This window comes from Zonotrichia albicollis, chromosome 4 (assembly GCF_047830755.1).
Source record: "Zonotrichia albicollis isolate bZonAlb1 chromosome 4, bZonAlb1.hap1, whole genome shotgun sequence".
NCBI lineage: Eukaryota > Metazoa > Chordata > Aves > Passeriformes > Passerellidae > Zonotrichia > Zonotrichia albicollis.
In genome coordinates, this window is record NC_133822.1 from 23,514,093 (window position 1) to 23,536,455 (window position 22,363).

At 42.8% G+C, this 22,363-nt stretch overlaps 1 protein-coding gene across 2 annotated transcripts in view; it reads right to left on the bottom strand.

Moving 5' to 3' along the window:
* Positions 1–22,363, bottom strand: part of CREB3L2 (cAMP responsive element binding protein 3 like 2) — a 74,428-nt gene that overhangs the window by 21,592 nt on the left and 30,473 nt on the right. For both annotated transcript variants that reach the window (XM_014264063.3, XM_005482770.4), the window contains exons 2-4: positions 14,204–14,420; positions 1,961–2,127; positions 295–382 (exon numbers count right to left, since the gene is read on the bottom strand). In XM_014264063.3, coding sequence (XP_014119538.1) covers positions 295–382; positions 1,961–2,127; positions 14,204–14,420 — 472 coding nt within the window. The remainder of the gene's footprint in view (positions 1–294; positions 383–1,960; positions 2,128–14,203; positions 14,421–22,363) is intronic.

The window sequence follows — 22,363 nt, forward strand, 5'->3', positions numbered from 1 at the left end:
TACTTGAATAATTCAAGCTTCCTTCAGTACAACTACTGATATCCTACAGAGAAAAAGGGATAATTTTCTTTGTGATGAAAAAGAGGGGGGAAAAAAAAGAAAGAAAAAAACTTCACATAAAGGATCAGAGAGACTCTGGCTCTTCAATAGCCTGAGTTGAATCCCTATAAAATGTAGCTTCAGCCTAAAATCTGACATGGTGAACAAGAAATCCAAATATTTAATCAGGGTAAAGTACACTTATTGTACTTGCTGGACATCTAGCTCTACATTTTCATTTGGTATTTAACAGACCTTCCTTAGAAGAGAGGTTCAGGAACTGATCCACTTCATGGGGCTCCAATTTAATCTCTGGAAGAACTTTCTGGGTCAGTGGTTTCATCTAGAAAAGAGAAATTAACAGCATGAAAACCTGGAGCACACATCTTAAAGTCTTGATAGAAGGGCACAGGGATTACTTCTCCATAAATGGAGAGGTTTCCTCTCCTCCTGCTCTGCCACAGGCAAAGCTTTAACTGCTTCACACAGTTTGCTAAACCAGGCTACAGAGAATATTGCCCTGACTACTCCCACTATGGCTTTTCTTACTGCTATATTTAGCTAAAATAAAAGATTACGCCTCAGAGATGACATTTCAGACTGAAAGCTAACATGTAACCCACTCCAATTACTTCTCTTAGCAACAGAGCTGCTGCTAGGATTTGCTGGACTGCAGGCTCTGTTTGAGCAAGGGCAGAACACCCCTGGGAGTCAGGGACAGCCTCCTAAAGGCCATTGTCATCTGGGAGCAGGAGCAAGGAGCCAGCCACTGAGCACCATGTTTTGGGACCCAAGCTCCTTTCACAGGGCTGAGGAGCAGGAAAAGAGACAGTCACTGCTGACTGAAGTTGGGAACACACCTGGCCTGCCCCACTGACCAGGCTGGGCACCAGGCAGCCCAGCTTTGCCCAGAGCCTGTCTGTATGCTGCAGTGCCAGGCCTGAGGAGGCCAGGCTGGCACACCAGCAGGCCAACTGCAGCCAAAATCTCTCCCAGTAACCTGTGTAACCAATCCATGCAACAGCAGTGAGCCACCAGCAGACCCCCATACTCTGCAAATCACAGCATCCCAAGCTACAGCAGGACTGTGTCCTGGGAACAGCACATTCAAGCCAGGAGAAACTATGGGAAACTTGTGCTTTAGCTTTTTTAAGTTTCTCATAAAATAATTTCTGTTGCACCTATTTCTGATCCACATCCAAGTGGAAACATTTATTTTCAGCATATATCAACCCCCTCCAGCCTGGACTGACATTGCATGCTAGGGGCTGACAACAGCCATGCTTCTTCCTCTGCTGGCTGGGGAGTCTGGTGAGCCATCAGCTGCTAGAGTTCACTCTCCTTAACCCAACCACAGCCAAACTGAGCTCTTTAGAATGCCCACTGGCTGCTCCAGCTGGGGTGAGAAAAGCATCACAAAGCTCCTTGTGAGGCTGCTGGGTCCAGAAGTAGCAGCAGCCTGAAATGTTAAAGCTTCACAGTAACAGCAAAAGTAACTTTGCTGGCAAAAAGGGAAACTCTCCAACCAATCCCAACATGGAGTCTTGTTCTGCTCAGGGGAAGGCACAGCAGCATTAAAGCAAGGTCTTATTAAAGACACTTAGCTTGTCACAGGCTTCATAGAGCAAGTGGATTAGGCAGTTTAGGCACAAGTGGTTCATTAGAAACTATTCAAATATTTGTAGAAACCCAGGAGCCCCAAGCTTTGGGGCTAGCATAGTTGTATATTCAAACATTAAGAGTTAAAGATGCAGACAACAAGCTCTTACATCAATGGTGGGACACCAGCAAACATAAAAAACCCTTGGAACAGACTGCATTGTGCACCTTGAACTGCCAAGCTCTGGCACCAAAGAGCCCCCACTGGTAATAACAGCCTTAGGAGAAGCTAAGTGAGCAGAGAGAGCAGAGTCTGCAGTACCAGGGCATCTGTGTGGAGCTCAGGCTGTTCCCCCTCTAGCGACGTGGCCGTGACGGTGAGACTGACTGAAGGAGCAAGGCCTGATGTCTCACACAGCCCTGGCTCTGTCTTTATTGCAGCTGGAGTAAACTCTGTAGCCAGACACCATTCCTCATTTTCCAGGTCACCTGCCAGGGAAGGAAATTGGACACCACATGTTTAGACCAGAAACAGAAAGACTACAAATGAAAATAATGTCATTCCTCTTCCAGAGAAGGGAAACAAACACAGAAGACATTTTAGTCTATCAACAAAACTCTGCCCTTACCATTCAGCTTTCAGTCAATGCAGACAACCATGCCATTTCAGGCTGTAACCTAATCCTAGCCCCAGGATACACAGAGGAGCAGCGAGGAAAGACACAGAGCACTAATCACTGTGCATTGCTGAAAGCTGCTAATGCGTAGCAGAACAAGACTAAACAAGCTCTGGGTAAAGCAGCCAGAGAGCCCTGTCCCAAACAGCCTAATGCCTGCTGACTCAGTTCTATTCCTCCTTCTAGAGATAGCCTTTAGCCAGACTTCTGCTTCTTCTACTGCTTGCAGGCAGCAAATAGCTCAAATGGTGGGATTATACTCTTTAAAACAAAGTATTTTACTTAATTTCATTTTTTTCCCCCAAGGATTCATTTAGTATGTGCAAAAGAGGATATAGGCTTTGATGATTTCAGAGGAGCACCAGTGCCATGGTGATCATGCTGATTTCCCCCACAGAGCCCCTGGGAGGTGACAGCACAGGATGCATTTTTCATCTGGCAGCAATGAAACGTGCATCACGTGTCAGCAGAAATATCCCCTAACTCCACTTACTGAAAGCTCCCTAGTCAAGAGAAAGCCACGCAACTTTTTTCTCGACAAAGCTGAAGGGTTCGCCCAGCATTGTCAAGAACTGGAAGAAGGTTGGCATGGTAAATTTAGCTCCCCATTTCCATTCACTGTTTTACTTGCTGAAAAAGGACTTAATTTCCCAGATCTGTGTCACAGACATCTTTTCATGAAAAATCCTTTCCTTAGGATTTTTCTTCCTGAGAAGCTGAGAAGCCTCAGGAACAAAATGTAAACAATGATTATCTGCTGCTGTGGAATGCAACAGGTGCATCTGTGATTGGTCTCATAGAGTTGTTTGTAATTAATGGCCAATCACAGTCCAGCTGGCTCAAGCTCTCTGTCCGAGCCACAAACCTTTGTTATCATTTTTTTCTATTCTTAGCTTAGCTAGCGTTCTGATGAAACCTTTTCTTCTATTCTTTCAGTATAGTTTTAATGTAATATATGTATCATAAAATAATAAATCAGTCTTTTGAAACATGGAGTCAGATCCTTGTCTCTTCCCTCAACCTGAGACTCCTGTGAACATGGTCACAGGTCTGAAGTATAATAGAGTACTAAGAACTTAGAAAGACTCAACCTTTGAAACAATTCCACAAGGCTGTTAACAACCCTCTTTAAAAATGCAAAATAATCAAATGCTTTTTTGTCAATTGCAATTCTGCCTTAGAAAACTTCCTGTTCCAACTGAAAGAGTTTAGTCTTTTCTCTCGCAGGAGAGTATCCTATACCAGGGGCACTGCATCCCAGCTGCATGTGGCACAGTGCTCTGCCATGACTGAGCAGTGGTTGTGAGAGGCATATCCATTAAACAGAGCAGCTGGAATCTGACAGCAAATATACCTAAAAGGAAGAAAAGTGCTGATCTTTCTTTCAAAGCTTTCTACTGCCTTCAAGCAGATTCGTTACTGCACATATGAAATTAAAAGAGAGAGCAAAAACACACACTGTAGGGCTGGTAAAAGCAACAGAGCAGTGAATTAACTGTGCGTTGCACCAGCATCCTGGGAGGCAGCCTTGGGGCTGTGGCTGTGCCACCAGCACTCTGCAAGGCTGCACAAGACCCTTCATTCACAGCTGAGTGTATCAAGCTGGTGAGATGTCCACAGAGCTCAGCTGCAAACAGGTAACAAAAACAAGAGTGGGCTTACAGCCTGTGCTGCTGTGTGTCCTTGCTATTAAGACCACACACACACAGAGCACACAGGCACTGGGCAGAAGCTGGGTGCCTGGAGGAAGGGAGGAGAATGTGCATCTCCAGTGCTGGTAATTACTTTGTGGTGGGACCTAACCTCCACCATTGGCAAGGAAGGAGGTAATTTGAGTAAAGACACACCAAGGAATTAAACATGAAAAATATGTATCCTGTAATCAGAAGCTCAAGAACAGCAAGGCCAGCACTCTGCCAGGTTAACTGCAAGGGCTAAACACCATATTTAAACTTCTGGAGAGCTTGCTCCCAAAGCTTCCTGGGAAATGCAAAAATGCAAAAATAGAAGTATTTATGGGAAAAAAAATAGGTAGGCTTGCCTAAATATTAACTCAGGAGAGAGGACATTGCTGTTTTTCAACCCTCCCTGAGCCTCTCCAGTCACAACACAAAAGCAGCAGCTCCCTCCCAGCTTGCTGTGTATGCACTGTTCAGGTAAAACCTTTAAAGTGGTACCTGCCTGGAAACCCAGAATCCCTTGGCAAATGCAACTTCCAAATGCTTGTTTGGATAACTTGAGTCAAAACTGGCCCCACATCACCTTGGGCAGAGCCTCCTTTTGCTGCCTCTTGCACCTTTGGGTCGAGCTACCCCTGGGGCAGCACCATTGTGAAGGCTATGGATAAATTAGAGCTATTAATGAAGCCAGTAATTAGCCCTTAATTTTCTTAAATTTGTAGCATCATGAAAGTAGAAGGGAAATCCAGCCATGGGTGACCAGCACAATAGGGCATGTCCTCTAAGGCTGCACTTTATGATTTTTATCACCTCTAATCCCCAGACTCATCACGAATATTCAGCTGCTCTAAGACACCAAGCTATGCTGGCCTTGGGCTGGTCACTTCACTCCTCTGGAATCCATCATTTTACTCCTCTGGAAGCAACTCTGCTGATTAACCTGACATCCCTGCCATCACCACTTAGATCTGCATAAACTGCTCAGAGTTATTGCAGGCTTTAAGCCAGTCTAACCAGTCTGCAGGGTTACAGAGGTTTCCAGGACAGCAACACACTGCACTTTGCACTGAGATCATTCTGAACAACTGCATCTGGCACTTCTCTGACACTGCCTCTCACAATGCACGGTGACAGCTGTCATTCCAGATGAACAATCCTGTGAAAGGAAGGGATGGGGGACTGATTAAATCTCATCTTGATACTCTCCTAAATCTCACCTTGATACTCTCTTAACCCCCTACCCCCTCCCCTTCCCCCTTTTTCCAGATTGCACTTACACATTCCCTACCTGGATCAGGGAGTGTTGTGCTACAAGTTACTTTGTTTTGACACATTCTAGCTTCTGAAGTCACCAACAACCCTTCTCTGCTCCAAGGGATTTATTTCCCACTCTCCTTTCTCCTCTTCCTGAGAATAACAGGTTGAAATTACCTGAAAATCATTCTTAGTTTACTCTTATAATAGTTCCCTAGCATCTTAGTTTGCTCTGCCAAGCACTGCACTAGCAGAGCAAAGTGGCAACCCTTCTCCCAAAGCCCTTGAGAAGGTAACACAAAATGAGAAAAAACTTAGGCAAAGAGGGGAAATGGAGCAGGCTAATAGATCAGTGGTCATGCAGAGAGGTATGGTACACCCTCCAAGATAAGAGTGTTTCAGAGAACCACAACAGAGGTTTCACAGAATAATGAGAACAACAAAGAAGGTGCATGTGAAATACTGGAATGAAAAGGACAACAGGAGCTGGCTCAAGAGACCCACTGGAGTAAAAGGTGTCTTCTCCAAACCAAACCAAGCAAGATGTGCTGTGGTAAGAGTAAATGACTGGAGTCAAGAAGTTAGAGGTGTTTATGTTTATATTTGATGTGATCCAGGAGGTACATGTGAACTTTAGAGCCATAGTCCAAAATGAAAAGCTGAGAGGATGATCTTCATGATGGTATGAATTCTAGACAAATAGGGATAGGGCAACGCTACATCCTCAAAGGTGAAACAAAATATGCTGCAAGTCATCCAGATATTGAGACAAGACAGCCTAAACAAGAGATTTGGCTCTCCAAATGGCCAAGAAAATACACATCCTAGGTATTGTCACTTTGGCTCTCTTGAAAAATCTCTTCTCAGGCTTCAAAACAGTTCACTGTTGAAAAAGTGATCCTGGCTGTCAGTTCCCTCCCCAGCTGAAATTTTCTACAAACCTCAGAACTCCATCATGCAATGACTGTTTAGATGAGTAGCATTCCCCTTTACCTACACTTTCCCAAGTCCATGAATGCTAGGCATTTTGGCACATGGAACATGTAATTTAGGAGTCCACACAGTACTTGGCAAAATTCCAGCTAACACTCCTACCTGCAATGCCCTGGTGCTGGTAAATTGCACAGGTGAACTGAACATTCAGGCTGCAAAGCACCCAAGTATTAAGAAATACATGTGAATGTTTAACTCAGTGTCCTTTTGCACATCCAATACACCTAAAAATAGGAATGCTTTAATAACATGACCAAACAGTTTCTCTACAGAACCCATGCTTTATCCAACAAGCAGAACACATGGTGCTTCACTAATTGAGAAGATATTCCATGTTTTGTTCTTTGCACTGGCTCATGCACAGCCTCACCTCTCCTTTACCAAATACAATCCATATTTTGTTCCCACAGGGCTATTTAATTCGCTCCTAGGGAGACACTGCACAATCTGAATTCATTTTCACAGTGGAGCTGAAAATTCAAGTAAGACATGGGGAGACTAAGGCCAAAAAGTAAATAGTAATTTCAAATGGCCAGCTGGAAAAAACTGGAATTGGATTTTTCAGATGATTTAGCCCTGTCACTACACTTGATCAAAATCCAGCATGCTTTCAGGTTGGGCTGTGAGCACCTACCACTGCTGCAAGTTAAACATCAGAGTTTCAACTCAGCCATCCAAAAAACCCATTCATCACAGCCACCCAGGGTTTGTGACACATGCACCTAAGATCTCCTGTGTCCAAGACTAAAATTACATTTCTTCAGAAAGCTTTTGTGTGCTTCTTCTGTCATCAAGCTTGTGCCTCTACTCCTGCAGACTTGTTCAGTACACATCTTCCACTGCACACCTCACGCACTGTGATGATGACTGTCAACAGAAATGTGCTCCCCCAAGCACCACAGCTGCAGCTGTAATCTGTGTGTGTGATTCAGGCACACATGAAAAACACACAACCGACAACAGCTGTGTTTTTACATGTCATAATTAATAGATACCATTTCTGTGTTTATAAAAACCCTTTTTTTTATATATCTGTATTTATACACATATTTTAAAAATCCTTCATAGTCTCTTAATAAGACCATGTACAGCTTTCTAGGATATTCATATCTCTCAGAAGAACTGCAAAATTTTGTTTCTCTTCCTGTTCCATGGATATGTTATAGAAAGACAGGGTAAGCAAAGTGGAAAACAAGGTGAAAAATGCTTACCTCAGCTGTACAGTTTTTCTAATATTAGAGTTCCCAGAAGGTTTTGCTTTCTTTTTTTATTTCTATCCAACTAATTCTTCAATCTTGCCCAACATACTACTTCCTTTCCTGTGAAAAAGTAGATCTTCTCCAACACTGACTAAATTCCACCCTTTCTGATAGATGTAAAGAAAAACTTACAAAAATAACTAAAATGGTATCCCTTGCTCCCCACATTCTTTTCAGCACTTTTCATTAGAGTTTACAGAAACACTTATTGCTGGATATTTAAGTTGCATGTGCATTTATTGTTCATTTCTAAATAATCGAGAGATGCACTCTGCATCTCTCAAGTACAGAGAATCCAAGTACCCAGAAAATCAACCTGACTTTCACCTTTTTTTCCCCTGCAGTAAAAAGTAAGATAGCACCACTATGTAAACAACCCACATGAAGGGTGTATCACTGAATCCAATCTTTGAGGGGGATAAAAGCCCATACCAGCATTACAGATCTCCATCACAGAGAACAGATGCATGCACTGAATAACATTTCAAACCAGTGTGCAAAAAAGACCTCTAGAATTATTAAGGGATATATCCTTATCTGTATCACCAGAATGAAGAGGCAGCTTTTGCCTCCTTGGTACAGTTCAAGCAATGATAAATAATAAAGTTCAAGCAATGGATAAAGTAACTTGGAGAAAAACAAAACGGAAAATTTAAGGTGACCACAGACTATCAAAGTGCTCTGCACAGGTATCAGAAAAGCCATCTCCGAACAGGGTAATGCAGGAAGTTCCCTAATGAGTCAAAGTGTTCTCCAGCCAAGTGCACTTAAATAACCTCCCTTTTCAGCTGTGTTACAGATTTGAACAATAGGGTTTCAACTAATTCCTTTTGGCAGACCTTACACTGCCACCATGCACCACAGGGCTGCATGCACAGCTCACCTGGCTTCTGAAACAATCATGTGTAGTCTCAAGCTCAACTCACCACATGTTAATGACACACCTTGATACAGAGGGTGCTTAAACTGCACCAAGGGTCCCTGTGTGCAAAGCTGGCCTTTGGACAAGTGTCCATCCTCACTTGAATCCTCCCTCTGAGGGGAGTGCCTCTATACACAGGGACCTAAAGGTGTCACCACCATAGAACAGCTGCCAGCTGGGAGCCAGCTAACTGCAAAGGGAAAGCACCTCTTAGAAGAGGCTCACAAGTTGTTTTTAGAGAAAATGTCTCCTTGATCTGTCAGAGAAGCACCTCTGCACCATGAGCCCAAAAGGGCTTCTGATGCATACATTTTGGGCATGCTGCTGGACATGCTACTTGCAGGGAAGGAAGTTCAGTGTCCCCAGCTTTGGAGAAATGTGCATTGGAGAAATAACTGCTTCCTTCTCACTGCCCTGGGTTTGGATGGCTCTCAGTGCCCAGCTCTGGGCTCACATAACACTCCCTGTCAGACACAAGCCCTGTTTATTCTGCCTGAAATGCTGAACTCCAACGCCTCTACCTCTCCCCCTCTCCCCTTTGGGAGGTGAGAGCCCACATTCATCCACAAACAGCTCCTCTTACAGATTTTCCAGATGGCATTTCCCCCTCCCGGTGCGCACACGCTCCCACCGCAAATAACGAAACCGGAGCCCTCAGAAGGGCTGTGACAAAAGAGAGACTGTTTGACTACCAAACATTGGGGTCCTTTCTAAAGTGCCAGGAAGGGAAAATTCAATAAAGGGGCAAAGATAAGCAGCAGTAATACACAGTAATTACAATACACAGCAGAAACAGCTTTTCTCATAACAAATGATCATCGTTCATACCAGCATCCCCTCTTTGACCAGCATGGGGTCCATGTAAAACCCACAGATAATCTGCATAACTATCAAAGTTATTAAGATAGAAACAAAAATCAATCATATTTATATATATGGGAATCAGGCACAGACTGAGGTAGTAGCTGGATTTACAGCCTTAAAGTTGGATAACATTAAATATCCTATAAAAGATTATGATTTTTTTTCTTTTCAAGTATGAGAACGTTATCCATAGAAGCACCATGGATGCTGTACGGGGTGGGAGGAGAAAAATTGTATTAAGATCTGTATTAAGGCTTCAACACACGTGAAAATGGACATGATGTTCACAGTACATAACTAACTGAGCACAAGCTGTCAGTGCAACAGTACAGAAAAAATGAGATCACTGATTTAACAAACAGCAGGACTGGAAGTGGGAGGAGTATTCCTGTAACACGCAACATCAGGGAAACTATTCCTGGGAAATCAGTTCCTGTAGTCACTTGACAAAGAGTTTGAAAAAGAAACTACAAAGGTCCCTGTATTGAGAAAGGCACAGCAACAGGTGAAGGTCCAGAAGATTCCACCTAAGGGGAAACACCAAGGAAGTGCAGTTCATTTAGACTGTATCCAAGCAGCAGTCAAGAGAGAACTTAATCACAGCCTACAAACACCTAGGAAAAGAAGTTTCAGAGAGCAGATGGTTCTGTAAAAGAAACAAAGGCTATAATGAGATCTCGTCTGTGTGGAACTGGAGGCCAGACTGCAAATAAAGCCGACAATTAACAGTAACCATAAGTAAACGCCCACCTCTAAATCAAAACTAGCATTTTTCAGACATGCTGCTGCTCAAGTAGGAGTTACAGGGTTGATTCAGAGTGATCTGTTGAGACTGTGGACCCCGGATATACAGAAGTTCAAAAATCTTCTCATACTGTGGTATGAATTTAGTTGTTCTCATACAGAGCAATGCTTTCAGGTACATGGTGTGATTCTTGAGGTGTCCTGTGCAGGGCCAGGAACTGGACTTGATGGTCCTGATGGGTCCCTTCCAACACAGAGTATTCTATGTTTCTATGACTTGAACACTGCAGATGGTGACAAGGACTGACTGCTACCTTTCCACATAAAAATCAATACAAACACAGGCCACTCCCACTAAATGGCTTTCTCCTCATTTCCTAAATAAACACACAAAAGAAAAAAAAAAGACACAGAAAACAAGTTGCAGGAATATGCCCTAAAAAAATTACCAGTATGGTTTTGACAGCAACTTTTGAAAGCACAAGTGAATTTCTTCTTTCATTTTTGTTTTCTTTAAAGTCCGGGCAGCAGCAATTTCCAATTTCATTGTTCACACTACATAGATTCAGTATTTGGACAAAAACAGGCAGTAGCAGGACATTGTACCTCTCTATATACAGAAAATAAATTAGGATGTGTAATATAACCTAATACAAATAATAAAACTCTTATGACTCACATATACATTAAATGCATGCACACACATGGATACAAATAAAACACATGAAGACCAACCTGAGGCTCAAGCCCAGAGGTGCCTCTATGCAGAAACAGCACATGACACTGATTACTGCTTGTGACTGCCATACCTAAGCAAGGGTTTTTCATAGCCCTGCCTGAGATGAGGGATGGATTTATTGTTGAAGGGAGAAAAGTGGGAGCCATGGTGTTGGGAGTTTTGCTTGGGTTTTTCTTATTTGTTTATGTTTTTCAAACTATGTATGGAGATGGACTTGAAGTTTAGAAGTTGAAAAAGAAAATTCGAGTTTTAAAAGCACATTACAGAAAATCATAACCTCAGCAGTAAAAAACCCAGTAACAATACAGGTTACAGTCTGGGGCCAGCCCCAGTTTTGGCACAGCTAGGAGTAAAACACAAACACACCATTTCAGCAATCAGTCTGTCAAACCTTCAGCCAAGACAAGCCTCTTCACATCCAAAAGTAATTTCAAAGCATTCCTGAGCAGGAAAGCACCAACAGGAGGGGCAGGTGGGGACCCAGACCAGCCCCAAAAGCAGAGCCCTGCAGGGACTGGGGAAGGAATGAACCCAGCAACCTGGGCACAATCTGAGACACAGCACCCAAGTGACTGGCCAGTGTCCATTGGCTCTGCCCTGCCAGGCTCACAAAGTGAAAAACAGCAGGAAAATCAAATACACACCCACCACAACACACTCCCAGCACTTGAACTGATCTCAGAGGATGAGGAGCCCCACAGAGATGCTGCAGGCTCTGTCATCCAGGCATCTCACATGCCCAAAACAAGGGACAGCACAATCCCAAAGTTTTGCCCACAGCTAACAAGATCAATCATGGGAGGGCAGGGAAAGAGCCTACACTCTTGAGCCTGTTAGTCACAAGAATAACCCTAGTGCCTGCTGAAACTGGGGTCTTGCCCTGCTCCTGGCTGTCTGACCCACAGCCCTCCCTTTCTAGAAGGCTGCAGAGACTGGAAAACTGAAGACAAACCGGCCCCAACCACAACAGAAAATCAGGCTTCTTTCCCTATTTCTTTACAGCTGTCAGAAATTACTCTGTGCCCCAACAGGCTGAGATGAGATGTCCCTTACCCATCAGCCCTACTCCCAGCTTCTTCATGTCCTTTCAAGAGCATTTTCCACTCCACAGCTACCCACTGTCCTTCTCCACAGCCACTCTGCAGTTGTTTCAGAAACCTCAGGGCCCAAAACTAGAAAGCAGAAAGCTGGTGGGAGAGAGGTGGCAGTGCAGCTGGTGTGGACAGTTTGTACACAGGACACAGCCTCCTTTTTCATGCTGCAGCCTGAAGCCCTCCCCATATGCCTTATTCACCACTTCAGGCAAACGAAAGTGATCAGCCTGCTGCAAGCAGGCAGGTCAAGCCTGGAAATGTCTCTCCCTCCAGTATCTTTAAAATTTTTTATGCAAAGGTTTTAAAGTAGTAATTTTAATATCTTTTATGCAAAACTGAATCTAAGAATAGATTCTCATCATGGGAAGAAACCAAGTAATACATTAAATGCCAGATGTCTTGTACACATGTGCTTTAAAATTGATACCTTCAGAGAGCCCACACTAGCAACAGGCTGCAAGTATTCCAAAACGTTATTCTGTACAAAGCTTGGGAAATGGCCTCAATACAGTGAAGTCAGAAGAGTAAATGGGGAAAACCAGTGTTTGGACCTTGACTTTATGGACACTTAAATGTGTGCTCACCTTGAACTTAACAGGACTTCTCGGAAAAGTTAAACCCAAACTTATGAGTTTCCAAAGTTTTACAGTTCTAGCTCTTTTTAGAAAAAACTATATGTAAAATTTACAATTACAGGAATAGGTCAATTCAGCAGCTGCAGAAATTACGGTAATGGCTAAGCATAGGCCAGCAAGAAACAGCTCCCAGCAGAAATTACTCATTCCCCTGCTGCAGAGGGCAGGAAAATGGAATCAGAGCAACCAATTACTCCACCATAATGGCTGAAATGAAACATTAAATAACATTGGCTGAGAGGAAACACTAAACATTTTCAAAAAGGTGGTGGAAGACTTGGGGCAGGGGGTGTTGCTCTGTTCTTTTAAAGTTTTTCTAAGCTTTTTGATGCTTACATTTTTGTAATGGAGTTTCTCATGCACTTTTCATGTAGATAATGATTGTTTTGCATTCCTTTCTGAAGGAAGAGAGAATTGATGGACTGTTGGTTTGACCAGTGTGGTTGGAGAACTGGCAATTTGATCCTCCAAGCCATGGTCACTTTTGGAATTCTATATATATCAAAGTCCAGAAATAAATGTGCCTTTTTTGCTACTGCCATCCACAAAATCCTCTTTTCCTGCTCTCACAGATTCAAGGAATGGAAAATCATCAGGGTGATGCCTTTGAATATCTATCAGACAGCCAGGTTCACTCTAATACTGCAATTTCCTTAAGTAATTCTCTGAGCTTCACTCTTTTGAAGTCAACAGGTGCAGAATGGTCATGAGCATGATTCTGGGGTTAGGATTAAATAAAATCCCAAACACCAAGAACAACTCCTCCTCCTCTCTTATGAAACACTCTGCAGAGTGAACATAAGATGAAATGTTTTCCATTCATTTTCTATTTTTAAACCCACTTGTTAATGTTTCTTGGCTTTTTAAAACATCATTTGACTACAGCTCTATTACAGTGGTCTCAGCAGTATGAATTTCTTCAGGAATTTTCCCCAAAGGAAACTCCCCTCACTTTTAGCCTAATTTGAAACCTCTCCCTAACTTAACTTCCAGAAAAGCTTGGTTTCTGATGTTCCTTGTGCTTGCTTTCCCTTCATCAATTAATATCTCCTGTGTGTGTTAATTTAAAAATATTCCTATAAAACAGCTAGGAAATAGAAAAATTGAAAACTTTCTGTAGATTGTATTTCCCAATTATTTCCAAAAATCCTGTCTCACATTGAAAAATCCTTCTCACAGGTTTTATTAGTTGTCCTCTAGTCAAATCTCTAAAAGATTTCATCTTGCTCCAACCGAAGATTTTGGACTACAAAACTGTCAGTCTTTGAAGACCTGTCTAGTGGATCTTCACAAACAGTTTAGCTGGTCAATGCTTAGCCAAAAACACTAATCTCTCTCCCTTTTATTCTAATGCAGCTTAACACTCCACTGCTTTGTACTGTAAAGCTAATGGTGAAGATAAACCAATTTTTAGGAGTCTGGCATTGCAATTATTCCTTGTAGTTACCAGATATTCATGGTCTTGCTCCTCCACCAACCACTTCATACCAGAACAAGAAGGTTGGATCTCCTCCTCCCACCATTTTTGCCTTTCTCCTTTTTCCTCTCCAGCAGTTTATAACTGCTGAATTACAGGTAGCTGTTAAAAATGCTGTGGGTTTTCATCAATTTCTATGCATCACCATTTTCCACAGCCACAGTTCCACCAGGAGCATTTCATTACTGCATCATCACAACAAAAGAACTTGGGCTCAGTGTGCTGTACCTTCATTGAAGTTGTCATCAGTGGAGATGTGGGTCAGGGGAGACTGGGGTCGGGAGTCCCCACAGAGGGAATAGCTGTGCTCAGCCTGGATGAGGGGTGCTGGCGATGCTGGGGACAGTTCCACCTCCATGATTTCATTCTTCTCAGACAAGAAGGGATCATTCAACAGCTGGCCTAGGACATCAGGTGAAAATTCATCCAGGAACTCTGTGAAGTGCTGTGGAGACAAAAAAGCAGGGGAAAGTTTATCTCCTTGCCTGTCATGCCATCTCCAGGAGGGAATAGATGAGAACAATTCTATATGTGCCCTGGTCATCCGTGCCAGTCAGCAGCAGGATCTACCAGCCCTGTCTAACAACCTCCTCCTCCAACCACTGCTTCAAGCTGAAGAGCTACAGCTAGAACAAAAGTCCTCTCAGAGGCATGCATTGCAACAGAAGAGCCTCTCATTGAACTGCAACACAAATGGAAGCATGGTACTCATGTCCTGAAGCAGTCTCCTCCTGCCACACCAAAGGTACTCACTACAGTGTACCATAGTGGGGAAAATGGGAAAGCATATCTCCCTCAGACAGAGTGAAAGATCCTGCAGGATCTATCACCAGAACATATTGTCTATGGAATAGAATGTAGGGGGTTAATGTTCACTGAAGCACAGAAGAAAAATGAAACACATTCCAGCACAGATTGACACCACATATGACTGTTTTAGCTGTGCAGAACACTCCGTGTGCTCCAGGAAAACGAGTCCGTGCACATCCACAGCCAAGCAATTAACACATTTGCTATAAAATGGGTTTCCTGGTTGATTTATGTATCTATTTTAGAAGTAGCATTCCACCTAGAGCCCATATCCAGCTTCTAGGCCCCAGAGCTAAAGCTCCTGACAGCCAGTACTAATTACCACTTTGTCTATTGCACTGAATTCCTTACACCAGCAGCACATGTTAGATCTGTATGCAGCAGAGTAATTCCATGTTTGTTTATTATTCAAAATGAGCACAAACCAAACCTTGCAATCTATTTCCTCCCAACTCCAATGCAGTTCCCATCAATAGCCAAAAACTCTGTCTCTTCATCTTCCTTCCAATATCAGAAAACTACATCTTAGACAGATGAAAAATCTGCACTGCAACAAATCATTCCTATTCATTTCATTGACACAAAGAATTCTATTTTTGGATAAAAATACTTGCATAGTGAATTTTAATGAGATTTTCTGAACAATGAGCCATTATCTAGCATCTTATATAGGAATCTTTGTCAGCTCAGGCACGATGCTATAAAAGTCCAAGTTTGTTTGATCTGTTTAGTTTTTGCAAGCAGTATTGATCTTGGCTCTTCATCGTGCTCTCTCCTGCAGAAACAAACACTGAAATTCAAGATTCAGCTTCCTGTAGGCTAAATTGAGAATTAAACAAGTCAATATTGTGCAAACCCACAAGGGAAGCAGTGTGCTCACACCCTCACATTTCACAGCTCCAGCAGCACCTGTGGCCTTGAAGCCTCATGCTGAAAACCCTGAGCACAGCTGGCTCTCACAGAGCTCCTGGATGTTCAAGCACCTCCTCCAAATGCTAACTGTGCCTTTTTTCAAAATCAGTAAGTCTTGAGTCAATTCTGACCGACAATGAGGAAAAGAAAATATTGACTGAATACAAGGCAATAAACAGAGGACCACAGCTGCTATGCTGGAATTACAAACTAGCTCAAGAAAAGCCTTTACAAATGGCAAAACAGATTTGTGGCTCATATTTACTTTAAGTCATAAACTAATAAACTCTTAGAGGACTCTGCAAGAAGGTTGTGACCACCTTAGAAAGCCTCGTTTATTTTAATTTTCATACCCAACGACTCACTAGCACTTCACAACCAGGTGCTTCCCCAATAAGGATATAAACTACAACAGCCCACTATGCAAAGAAAAAAGAAAAAGGATGTACAAGAGTAGTTGAACATCCTGGTACATCAATAAAGACACTGAATAAAACAGGGCAGGCAGCCATTAATGTGTAAACAAGGCACAGAAATACTTTCCATCCAGGGAAGAAGTCAAGGATGAGCCTATAAAAAAGCAGTGCCTTTCTTAGGGACAATGCTTCTCCCCCCAGTCTACACATTTCTTTTCATTTGGAGCAATGGCAAGAGTCAATTATATTTGTTTACATATTTTCCTAAAGCTGGAGCATTTCCTTCATTCTAATTCTTGCATGCATTACTCTGACTGATGAGTAGCAGATGCTGGAATATGGCTATTGCAGTATTTGTACCATGGTTCCACATGCAGCTGCTTTACCACCAGCATCATCCAATTTCAGGATGTCATCTTTGAAAACATCATACCTATGTGTTGACTTAGTCTCACTATTTAGATGCTATAATTTAACAGACTCAGCTTAAAGAAACATGGTCACAGGCTACTCAGCTATTTTTGGCAAATTCACAAATAGTGATTTTTATCAGCCTTCTGCCTATTACTACTTTGATATGGAATGAAATCTTATCAAATGTTATTTTACTTTTCCATTTGACTGAAGTTAGGCCCATCAGATTTTACTTATTTTTTCTCCTTTCTGAATGGGGAATTTTACTCAAACCACTTCAGGAAAGGCAAAGGAGGAAACAAACATTCAACTTCAGAAAATCAGAGAGAAAGAGGACCTCAAGGAGGGGAAGGCTGTTAAACACATTTGTCAATATTTGTGCTTTCTCCTTTTCACGTGCAGCTGCAAAGCAGCAAGCTGTGAGCAAGAAAAGAATATGCATTTATAATAGAATTATCTGAGAGCAAATAAATGGTTGGTTCCTAAAATGGTTTTCTAGTTTCATTATAAGTATCAAGTTTATTTTTAATGTTCTGTGATGTAACATTGTACACTGGCCAATAGAGACTGCCACAGGTCAGACTGTGCAGCTACTGAACTCAGCAAACAGACCATTTTAGGGATGATTTAAAAAATTGATTTAAAAAATCACAGGCTCCTTGATTTACAGGAATTTTTCAGATGTGATACACTTCTCTACTACAGTGAATGCTTAAAGCTAGATCACTTTTTGTCCCAAATAAAACAATTGTCTCATTGAATGTTTGCTTAGAGAACTAAAGAAGAAAAGGCATCTGAGCAGCAGCTAAAGCAGAAACCGTCTGGGGGCAGCCAGACCTCTTGCTCCCCAAAACTTCCACCTCCACCTAAGCTGTTCCTTCTCTTTTCAAAGCACATTCTCCCACTGCCACCCCTTCTCCTCCTCCTCTCTGTTTCCACAGGCACCTCAGCAGTCATCAGCCACTTCCATAGCTGGAAAGCCCCAGAATAACCAACCCTCAATTCTGACACAGTAGCAACCTCCCTTGTGCTCAGGAACACGAAAGGGCAATTTGGGAAGGAAACTGAGACTTTGACCCTTAGAACTTGTAGATAAATTTGCTTGCAAAAGAAAGAAATTATTTGTCTACAGCTTTCAGCTGTGCATCTTTGACCAAGAGAGTTCACCTTTACAAAAATTTAAAAAACAGAGGAAAGAGCATTTGCACTGAGAATCTGCCTTTTGTTTTTCTTCTTTTCCCTTTTTGTTCTTAATACCTCTGCAGACAGCTCAGCTGCCAGATTCCTGCTATCCTCACACCCCACTGGCAGCCCCAGCACTAATTGCAGACATGTGTTAGTACAAGGAGTCTGTTTGAATTATTAAACTGTTCTCACCACATAGCAAAGAGATGTGTTCAGCTAGGATTTTAACCTCTGTAAAAAGTCAGGGATTTAGGACAGATGTAACTATCTTCCACCTCCCCTTTCCCCCAGAACCCTGAACAGAAAAACAAAACAGCAGCACTCCTGTTTACACACAGGAAGGAAAGGCAGCCCTGAGAAGTTTCAGCACTCATCTGCCTGGACACTGGCTCGTGCCTACATCCTGGGTGTTTTTGGGAACACAAACAACTCCAGCCATGCTGCTGCAGTGAGCAAACACAGGAAAGCTACCACATCCGGGTGCACAGGGGATTTTTGGGCAGCTCTTGGAAAGGAGCACTTGGCTGCGCACCAGCTGTGCCGCGGGCGGCAGCTCTGCACAGCATCTGCCCCTTCCTGCCACACAAAGGCCCTTTTCTCCAGCTGCCTCAGGGACCAGGGGCTTTTTTACTTCTTGTCTGATCAAATGAAGGTCTGTGAAGCAAAGCACTCAGGTTTTGCTAGGTGCATGGCAGTGCTGGCTTCTCCACCAGCTGACCTGAAGCCAGAGGAGAGCAGCACCAGCCCAGTTGGTTGCTTGAAGACGACACTACCATGCCTAAAAATTAAAGTCATCTTCAGAAAACTGACTTTCTAAGAACTCATTAAAAAAGGAGTGCAGAAAAGTCAAGAGCCCAAAATGACACCTCCCAATAATATTTAAATTTTTAAACAAGTAGCAGGCTTTGCTGAGCCTGGAAAACGCACTGCATCAGCTGCAAGTGCCACACACCAATTGAAGCAGCACAATCCCACCTTTTCCAGCAGAGCCATGCCAGAGAGGGGCTGCAGTGACAGCACCTTTTGCACACTGCAAAACAAGCCCAGCTCTCCCAGCAGACCAGGGCAAGGCAACCATGCAACATGCCAGGGTTATGAACACCCACCAATTCAAGATACCACCCTCCTGGGTGTTAGTGGCTCCCTCCTGGCTCACCCCAAAATCTCCCCATCTGAAGGGATCTGTCACCCCTCTGCAGGAGGAACTGTCAGGTACTCAAAAAAAATTAATCCCACCATCCATCTGTAGGTACAAACAGCCTAGGTTTATGTCTTTATTATACTGTAAAATCATTTAATGTCTCCTCAGTAACTATACTGAAATTCCCTCATTTGGGGGAGAATATGAAGAGTAACACAAAACTGGTATTTGAAACCAGCAATGAGTTCCACTGTAAGAGCAGACACAATTGTTTGGACTCTCACACCAGCATTTACTCACTTTAAGCACTAAAAAAAAAGTGGACAGATTTTAAGAAATCCACTAAGTGAATAACATACAGCTTGTGTCATAAGCAAAACAAATGCCAGGAAATTCAGAGCTAATAGATTTACAGGGTAATTAAATCTGCACATCTTCCCAACTTGCTCAGGTTACACAGTTGGAAATGCTGAAGTTCATGCTGAGCAAATCTTATAATCCACCCCATTATGTACACATGTATGCACACATTTCCATTGCAAACACTCAAATATTTCTACCCTACAACCAGCAAAGCAGACATGCATTTTTTTAACTTATCAGGGGGATTTTCCAAGAACCATGCTTACTCCTTTGCCTGTCTTCCAAAATATTCTTCACTTTTTTCTTTAACAACTCCCATCAAAAAAATATTTTGTATTTAAAAACATAACTAAAACCTAAATGAAACTCTTAGAGAGGACTAAATATGGGTTAAAAGAAAGAAAAACAAAAATCAAAGAAAGAAAGAAAGAAGCCCTTGTGCAGTAGAGGCAAGGGTGAGAAACAGCCCTCAAGTTCAGTCCTTCAAGTCCACTGTCTGCAAGAAGAGAAAAGGATGCTATTGCTCCTTCCCAGCCCAAGCCTCTTGGGAGTCATGCAAAATAGGAAAATCCTTCTCACACTCCCTGCCCTTCTCCCAGTGCAGAGCTCTTGGATCTTTTCACCAGGCTGGGTGCATATTTTGCTGTTTCCCACCCCCTTCCCAAGAAGCCAAAGCCAGAGGAGTGAGTCACTGGGGCAAGAGCAGTGAGTCAGTGAGATGGAATCCCTTCAAGAAGGCTCCCCCATGCGAGTCCCCAACTGAGACCTCAAAGTACATTAGTAATTCTGCATTGCAAGTAAGCATTTGGATTAGGCTCTCAGGTCAGATGCAGCTGTTTTTTCCTCTCAGCTCTTTCCCCACCCCCCCAATGCCTTATTTTTTTTACCGCTTGAGCAGCAGAAGCACAGAATACTGAACCTCCCCATTACTTGTCCCCATGCCCTTCCCCTGACCCAGTGAGCAGCAGGGTCACAGTTCCTTACCCCAGTGACTGCAGAGCTGCAGGACAGGCCTGACTGACCCATCTGCATCTCACAAGCCACCAAGAGTAGGGACAAGCCTCTCCTTGCCACCTCCAGCCAGCCTGGCTCACACCACGCAGGGAGGGGAGCTCAGCTTCCAAAACTTACCCACTGGGGTCTCCAATGATTTTTAGCACCCACACAAGATACCTAAAGGGACCAGTTATGTATTAAAAGCTGTGTAGTGAAGAAAAATATCTTTGGTTGGTTTGTTTGGGTTTTTTTTTCCCCCATGCTCCAGCCATGCAGTGCCAGTCATAAATATTTGCTGTGAGATAATATTAATTTGCTTGGTTACACCCCAGCTATACCTCCAGGCTCTATGGAAGGAACTTGGATTGACTGCAAGTTTCACATCAAACTAGTGTCTTCTGTGGAACTCACAGGGTTAAGCCAAAAAATAAACAGTGAAGAAAGTTTTCAGATTGTATACAAATTTTACAATTCATTGGTGGGCATTTATGGCCCTCTTTGCTGCCCAAGAGCTCAGCACTCAGGGATAACACATTTTGCTCTGCACAGATGGTTCAACTTAGAGCCATTTTCAAAGAACATGGTTGCTCCAGTTCCTTCTTGACAGGAGACAGATCTTAACAATATAGGAGAGTTTTACATCAGTTGGGCACACTGCACTTGGCTTAATTTAACATCTTCCCTCAGCATGGAAATGGGAGGGGATGAAAGCAAAGAAAATACATCTCAGGCCCCCTGCAACAGCATCCCTTGTTGATGGGTACAGATGAGCCCTTTGTAAAGGGCAAAGCCAGCACAGTTCCTGTATTTTAAACAGAATCCACTAGTCCTGCATGTATCTTAGAGATCACAGAATATCTCAAGTTGGAAAGAACCCATAAAGATCATCAAGTCCAACTCCCAGCAGACTTTAGAATTGTAACAGGAAGGAGGAAAAGATAACCACTGATACTGCTAGGAAACCTCAGAAAAATCATAATTTCACATCTAGGTTCCCATTAGTGCAGGGGACCTCCTGCAGAACACAGATGCTTTCCAGTTCACGTGTTTCATGTTTAAAGTGTTCTCAGCATCCTCCTCCCTGAGGACCAAATTAGTATCTTCCAGAGGAGGATCCTTCACCAGTCTGACTGATGTAGGTAGGAAACAACTCCTGCTCTATCAGCAGTGTTTGCTAGTCCTGACTGACAAGACACTTGACATTTAAAATAAAAATCCTGATACTTTCCTTCAAAAGTGTTTCTTCTTTAATGGTTGCAAAGTTTAAATGGCAGGGTTCAAGCTTGCAGGAGCCATCATTCCTTCTTCTTCCTAATGCTGGCTGCAAACCTACACACTACCCATCAAAATCCTGCCCTTTAATTAAAGCTGTCTGTTACCATAAAATAAGTAAGGCTTTATGATCAGTACTGGCAGCTTAAGAAGAGATTGGGCATGTTATTTCAAAAGAGTTGTTTTACAGATTTACAGTACTGGTTGGGGGATGTTCTGCTGCATTGTTTGTTTGTTTGTTTTCAAGAACAGAAGCTGAGGCTTGAAAAGACACAAATTTAAACTCCTCAATGTTTATTTAGGCACTCTTCAGCTTTAAAGAGTCAGACTATCAAGTGCCTAAATGCAGACATCATACGTTGATTATGGAAAATATGAATTAGCTTTTATAAAAACTACCAAAAAATTCATACACATAATGGTTGAGATTGCAGATGTGTTTATAGTAAAAAAAAAAATAAAACACAACACAAACATATACCCTTTGTTGAACTCAAGAAACAGGTGCCTGAGCACAGTGGAGGGAAAATAAAAAATGCAGTGCTTCTGTGAAACAAATGTAAAGAAATCAACAGGTCATATTGCCCTACCCAGGGGGATGAGCTGCCCAACCCTTGCAGAGCTCAAGGATCAGCAGCCTTTGGCTAGCAATGACCTGAGCTGCCAGAGGGTTCAGACCCTGCCCAGCAGGAGCTGTGTCTATCACACAGATATCTGCTATCAGGGCAGAGGGAGAAACACACTGGCAGGACTTTGTGTTCAGTGCTGCTGTCACTGAGGCTTACACATTAGGTATCATGCGCTAAAAGAGTTGGTTGTGTGTCTAATACTCTTCCAGTGATCTCACTAGAGAGTCAAACAAACAACTACCTTTCTAAA